General features: G+C 38.9%; 1 protein-coding gene across 1 annotated transcript; it reads left to right on the top strand.

The window, feature by feature from the left end:
- The first annotated feature begins 532 nt into the window (after positions 1-532).
- On the top strand, positions 533-2,312 carry LOC110266743 (uncharacterized). Its single transcript, XM_088498630.1, has 5 exons — positions 533-553; positions 647-914; positions 1,859-1,943; positions 2,047-2,179; positions 2,241-2,312. The coding sequence occupies exons 1-5, from the start codon at positions 533-535 to the stop codon at positions 2,310-2,312; spliced, it is 579 nt and encodes a 192-aa protein (XP_088354756.1).
- Positions 2,313-6,734: the final 4,422 nt, after the last annotated feature.

Raw genomic sequence — 6,734 nt, 5'->3', positions numbered from 1 at the left:
ATCTGTACTGAAATTCATAATATTTGAGTAATTTTGTTGTGGCAGGTAGCAATGGCCGTTAATTTCTATCCTAATTTTGATAATTATTTTATTTTATTGATATGATTCAGATTCTTTAATCCTGAATAGTCCAAAAACTTTTCATCTTTTTTCTTAGTTGGATTTTGATAGAAACGTCAAGATTTTTGCAATCCTTACCAATACTGGGGCTGAACAGTGTTGTGACTCTCTATAATATAGTATGGATGATCACCATACTTACTGTTTATCTGTACTGAAATTCATAATATTTGAGTAATTTTGTTGTGGCAAGTAGCAATGGCAGCTAGGTGAATTCATGTGCCATGTGGTGAATTTCACAATATTTTTTTTTTATCTTTCACTAAATATGAAGACTTTGATTTTTAGGTATGATCTCATCAAGTGTATCAATGCTGGTCCAGAGCATAAGGTGTGAAAGCTCAAAGTACATGTCATTAGACTTTGGACCGTTTCTCACTTTGCAAATTCTGGGGTGAAGGCACCTATTGAGATGGTTGTCTTTGATGAAGAGGTAAAATCTTCTCTTTGCATTTGAGATTTATTTTCGTAATGACTGAGCAATAAACCTCATTTATCTATGACTCTATAAAACTAATGCATTCAGGGGGATACAATTCAATACTCTATTAAAGGCATATTTGTTCCTATCTTCGAGGGCCTACTCGCTGAGGGCAACGTGTACGTGGTCACTAATTTCACAATTTCTTTGAATACCATCAAGTTCAAGCCTACTAGACACGAATTTAGAATCAACTTCAAGAGGGACACGAATGTGCGTCCGGTACAAGACTCTTCAGTTTCATTGAACGGATTCAATTTTGTTCTGTTCAAAAAAATTCATGCAGAGTCTAAAGAAGATGGTTATTTAGTTGGTAAGTACTTTGTTAGAGTAATTTATCACGCATGTGTTGTTTAATTCTTTGAAGTCTATATTTAACGCAAAATAATTTATCATAATTTTTGTATTACATAATATGTCTATATTTAATGTATGTCATTTGAATTGGCTGATACGTCATTTTTTGTTATAGGTATAGTACTAAAAAAATTGTATTATTTAGTAAAATTATTCTTCAATTCATTATTGACTTTGTTTTCTATTATTTTGTGTTTTATTTTAACACATCTAAATATAGATTTCATATATATAACAACTAAAGAATTAGTACCTTTAAAGGAATCGTTGGTAACAAGTACTAACCTATTTATTTTTTGTTTCTTCACGAACTTCAATTTCTAGGCTCTAACTATTTATTAACAGTCTTTTATATTTTTATTTTTAAGAAAATTAAAAAAATCTGATTTCAACATGGATGAAACTTTGAAAAAGATATGTCATTTTTTGACAAAAATTTGAGCAGATAGAGTTTTGTTAATGGAAAGATTGGTGCCTTTATTTTGTAGATGTGATAGGTCGACTTGCCTCTAAGGGTAACTTGGTCGAGTTCACACGGGACGGGAAGCCGTCAAGTTATATCACGATAGAACTTGATGATCTTGAGTAATGCTTAATATCTTTTTGATAGTGGCTTTTGTTTTAAAATCTTATTTTACAATTTTGTGCCTCTCTTTACTTTACAAGCATTGCTATTTCTTATAGGGGTGGACAGAAATTAAGGGTAATGTTGTGGCAGACTTTGGCTTTTAACTTGATCAAATATTTGGAGGAACACCCATGTCTTACCTATGTGGTTATTCTCCAAATGGGCAAGATGAAATTTTATAGTGGTTTGTTTACTTTACTGGTATTTGAATGCATATTTTGTGTCATCATATGCTTCTGGTATTTTCTTTAATTTGTTATGTCTTTTTGTAGGGGTCATGGGTGTTTCCAACATAATCTACAATTCGAAACTATTTATCAATGTTGAGTTTCCTGCTGCCAGGAATTTCTTTACAAGGTATAGTGTATAGATCAGTAGTGTGGCCATCAGAATATTTATACAATGCTTTTGATTATTTAACTATTAGCAAATTTCATAAATTTTGATTTAAAAATGTAAGGGTGAACAAATTGGATCATGTTGACGGACAAAGCATAATGCTGCTGGTCTGTGATCAACCTGTTTCAATTGAGGAAGATTTTTTGCGTCTGTCAGTCTACAAAACAATTGCCGAGATAAAGGAGCATAATCAGGTAAAATTCTTTCTTTATTAATCTTCCTTTTTTTTCAATTATTATGTCTAATGTTTGTTAGATCATAATCTCAATTGTTGTGTTGTGCCCTTTGACAAATGGATTTTTTGCCGGTGTAGAAATTATCAAATGATCAATCGTAGTATAGTCTAAACCGACGCAAAATCCTTTATCAAACAAATCTACAATCTATATCCGAGAGTACTAGTCTCCCGAGTCGTTCTCCCTTGGAATTGCCAAAGTGTGCATCTTATTGATTTAGTAAGCTTTGTAGGAATTCTTTGAAGGTTTTAGCAAAGCAATGAGAAACAAACAATCAATTATCAAAAGACTTGGCTTAGGGTTGGCATTTGAAATCCTATCCTTATAGTTCATTCAATGTTGACAACAATTAGGCCTTGCTCCATTTAGTTATCCCCTAGGTATAGAGGAAGGTCAAATGAAAGTAATCAACTTGAGTCACAAGTCCTAGCTTCACCTTATGGGAATCTAGCTTTAGTGCACTCCAAGCCAACTAGCAATCCCTAATTCCAAATCAACTATTAATACACTATTCAACTTCTTCCAAAGACCAAACCCTATGCCAAGTGTGAGAATTCTACTCCATAGCTAGTGCTGTCATTTTATCAAACATGTGATGAGCAAGAAGGAAAGTCATAGTAAAATGAGAAGAAAAGTCAAATTAAAAGTATTGCAACACAAAGATCTAACAACAAGTCTCAAAGAGTAGCAATGAAAATCCAAAATTACAAAGTTGAATTCTAGATCTATGAGAATTGATCAATTGTATCTACTACTTGAAATTGGAGAAGAAAATCTATGACATGAACAAAGTGGAGTGAGAATTGTAGTGGATCTCACCAAAAAGTCATTGAAAATTCAGAAATTAGATGAGGATGAACCCTAGTGAAGCTTGGAATCTCCCTCTTCTTCTCCCAAAAAGTGTAACTAACTCTCTCTTCTCTCCAAAAAAAAAAGGAAAAATATCTAGATCTAGAAGAAATGAACTAAAAGTCCCCTTAACCCTTGCTCCTTTGGTCTTCTTAAGCTTTTCCCGCCAAGGTGCTTCTCCAAAAGTGGGATCCTTAACTGCCTCCACGCCTAAGTCACGTGACTTCATTAAAAAATCATTTTCGCAAATCGGCGCGCACGCGCAAGGTACGCGCACGCGCCGTTGAGACGTCTTGTAATGTGCGCGGAGGCGTGATGTACGCGTGCGCGCCCATGAAGATCCTGGCTTAGCCGCTTCTCAAGCCGGCTCTTGGCTTTGGCTTCGCGTTGCTCTATCCGCGCGGGCGCGCCAGGTGCGCGCACGCGCCCATGCGGAAACCTTCAAAGCTTAATCCTCGTGCTTCCTTCCTTTGTACCCATCTTCCTTCTCTCTTTCGGTCCATTCCTATTCTATATCCTGAAACCACTTAACACACAAGTCACGGCATCGAATGGCATCAAGAGAAGATTAGAAATGTATCTATTTTAGTGCAAAACAAGCATGTTTTCATTCATGAGGCAAAACTAGGGAAGGAATGCAAAATCTTGTATTTTCATATGGAAAGTGTGTGGAATCATTGATAAAACCCCTGAAATCAACACAAGATAAACCCTCAAATTGGGGTTTGTCAATCTCCCCACACTTAGATTCTAGCATGTCCTCATGCTTAGAGAAATGCAAAGAAACACAGAAGACCGAGGGATTGCAAAAGTATAAGACTCATGAAGTGCAACCTACTTACATGCATGCAACTATGACTAGTGCTACTATCCACTTGGTTGGGAGCAAATTAGCTTTCTTAGGACATATGCGAGCACATGAGGTACGGGGGTGGCCAAAGCATAGGACTTGCCACTTTCTAAGCATCAAATGCAATATGCGCAACCTTGCATGAGGAATGCTCGCGAGAGCCGAGAATCAAAGGATTGAGCATCGAACCCTCACCGGAAGTGTTTGCACTCTAATCACTCGGTGTTTGGGGTTTATTCTCTCAATTCTCCCCTAATCATGCTTTCCAAGATTTGTTTTTCATCTAACAATCAACAATTATTCAATGCATGCATACACTTATCATGGGGTCTTTTCCTTAGGTTGTAATGGGGTTAGGGTCAAGGTAGGGTCATATATGGCTAGTGGACTTAGGATTTGAATCTTTGATTAACTTAAACTTTCCCACCTAACCTATATAATGACCTATACAATTAGGTACTAACCTAACTACCCATTCCTCACTTTTCCACATACTCATGCATTTTTCTTTTCGTTTCACAATATTTATGCATTGATTCCTCTTGAGCTGCACTTTGGGGCATTTTGTCCCCTTTTCTTTTTCTCTTTTCTTTCTTTTTTTTCTATATTTTTTTTTCTTTTCCATATTGTTTTCTTTCTTTTTTTTTTTCTTTTGTTCTTTTGTTTTTCTTATATTTTTTTTTTCTATATACAAGAGCGTCAATGCATAAGATTTTACATTCGATCAATTCATGAATATGTACCCAATTCCCAATATTTTCCAATAATAATACAAGATACCCTCTTATTCACCCAATGTCCCAAGGTTCCCACACTTGAATGATACTCACATACACTAGCCTAAGCTAATCAAAGATCCAAATAAGGACTTTTATTGTTTTCCGCTTTAAGGCTTGTAACGTGCTATATTAAGAACAAAGTGGGTTAATCGTAGGCTCAAATTTGGCTAACAAAGGAAGATAGAAGGTAAGGCTGTTTGGGTGAGTGAGCTAATGGAATGATGGCCTCAATCATATAAATGCATGAATACACCAAATAATGGGCATAAAGAATCAAACAAATCAAAGATCACAATCATAGAGAGGGAATAATGCACACAAGAAGGAAAAATAAGTGGTTATAAGATGTAACCACACCATTAGGCTCAAATCTCACAAGCTTGTGTTCTTAACTCAAAACCATGTTCCAAAATATAATTCTCCATGCAACTTTGGCATCAAAGCATTTAAAATTTGCAATGCCATGGTCGTCCCAAAGTGTTGGTTTCCTAAGAGAGAATTTCATTGTTCCAACCAAGCAGACTTATCATGCGAATGGTGCCAACTAAAACCTAATCATGCAACCTATTCTACTTTATTCAGATTTATTCAGATGTTACCTACGGAGATCGGTCGGCCGACCTCCCCACACTTAAAACTTAGCACGGTCCTCCGTGCTAGAGGTTAGGCGCACTCGGCCGAGTGTGCCACATCTCCAATGCCATTGCTATCTCCGCTTGAAGTTGCGGTGGAGGTGGAGATATCGGGTTCTTCCATAGGTGGGGTGATTACGCTTAGAAGCCTCTTCACATGAGCATAGCGGCGTTGGTTACGCCTCTCATAGCGGTCTAATTTGTTGTGAAGGTCCTCAAGGCGTTGGGCGGCCGATTTTTGTGATGTAGATGAAGTGGTGGCGTGGCCAGTTGGTGCGGGCAGTGCAATGTCCATGGTGACTTCCGGAGGCTTGAGGCATCTCTTGGTCGGAATGATATCACCCTCGACCGGTATTGAGGTTCGCCTATCTTTAGTCTCCCGGTTGACGCCGGCTTTCGCAACTAATGCCGTCACTAAAGCGGGGAATGGGAGATTTCCCTTGGCATGAATGCGCCCCATGGATTGGCGGATGGCATGCGGAACGTCGACCGGTTTGTCGGTCAAGATGCACCATATCAATAGGCCAAGCTCGGCGGTGATGGATGACCCATGTGTGCTCGGGAGCACGTAGTGAGCTAGAATTTGGGCCCATGCCGTAGCTTCTTGAGTGAGGTGGCGGACATCTAAACCCTTGGGTCTTCGCTTTATGGTTCCCCGAATCCAATATGCGTCGGGTGAAGCAATGACGCGGAGGATCGCGCTCCAATCGAATGTGCGGTCAACGCATGCAGCCAAGACTTCTTGGTAGGCGTCATACGCATCCGTTGACGGTGCAATCCCAAGGACTTCTCGGATGGTTTCCACGGTGACTGACACTTGTTTCCGGTGCACAAATATTGATGTGAGATGGGGTGAGTGAAAGTTGGAGTAGAATTCCACCACCCATGAGAGATTGACCTCCGTTGGTTGCCTCAATAGGAATCTCCAATGCCTCCGGTCAATGTGTGGCATCACAATCGGACTGAGGTGAGCCGGTAAGACTAGGAGGGGTTCCGGATGGTAATTCCTTTCAATAATTCTGGAGTAAACAAGTTCGCAGTAGCAGTTGGGAAACTTGTTCGAATCCTTTGGAGGGTTGTCCTTCTCTAGAACGTCAACGGGGCCCTTGGTCTTCTTCAGGAGGGGCCTGGCCGTTAGTTCTTGGCGGGCTTTATTGGAAGCTGGCTTCTTGGGGCCTTTCCCGTTGTCCTTTTTGATGACCATCCTGTGGAAGCAAGAAAGGGAAATATCAAATCCAAAGAAGCGGAGATACATGAGCTCTATGTAATGAAAAGTTATGCCATAGAATATGGGTATCTTAGTTACATGACAGCTGTAACATGTAACTAGGATAATGTGTAAAGAGCAAGGCAAATTATTTTCATGTGGTGCAAGGGTAGTTTAAGCATGCGAGGAAGAAGCA

The sequence above is a fragment of the Arachis ipaensis genome, chromosome B9, assembly GCF_059453495.1.
Source record: "Arachis ipaensis isolate K30076 ecotype BB chromosome B9, ASM5945349v1, whole genome shotgun sequence".
NCBI classification, from domain to species: Eukaryota; Viridiplantae; Streptophyta; class Magnoliopsida; order Fabales; family Fabaceae; genus Arachis; species Arachis ipaensis.
This window is presented reverse-complemented; position numbering and strand designations above follow the sequence as displayed.

What these genes read in the sequence shown, in the direction of transcription:
- LOC110266743 (XM_088498630.1), top strand. Translation starts at nt 533, where the DNA reads ATGGTTGTCTTTGATGAAGAG. An exon ending in TGGTTGTCTTTGATGAAGAG is followed by an intron (nt 554 to 646) that starts GTAAAATCTTCT and finishes TAATGCATTCAG; the next exon opens with GGGGATACAATTCAATACTC. An exon ending in GCCAGGAATTTCTTTACAAG is followed by an intron (nt 1,944 to 2,046) that starts GTATAGTGTATA and finishes TAAAAATGTAAG; the next exon opens with GGTGAACAAATTGGATCATG.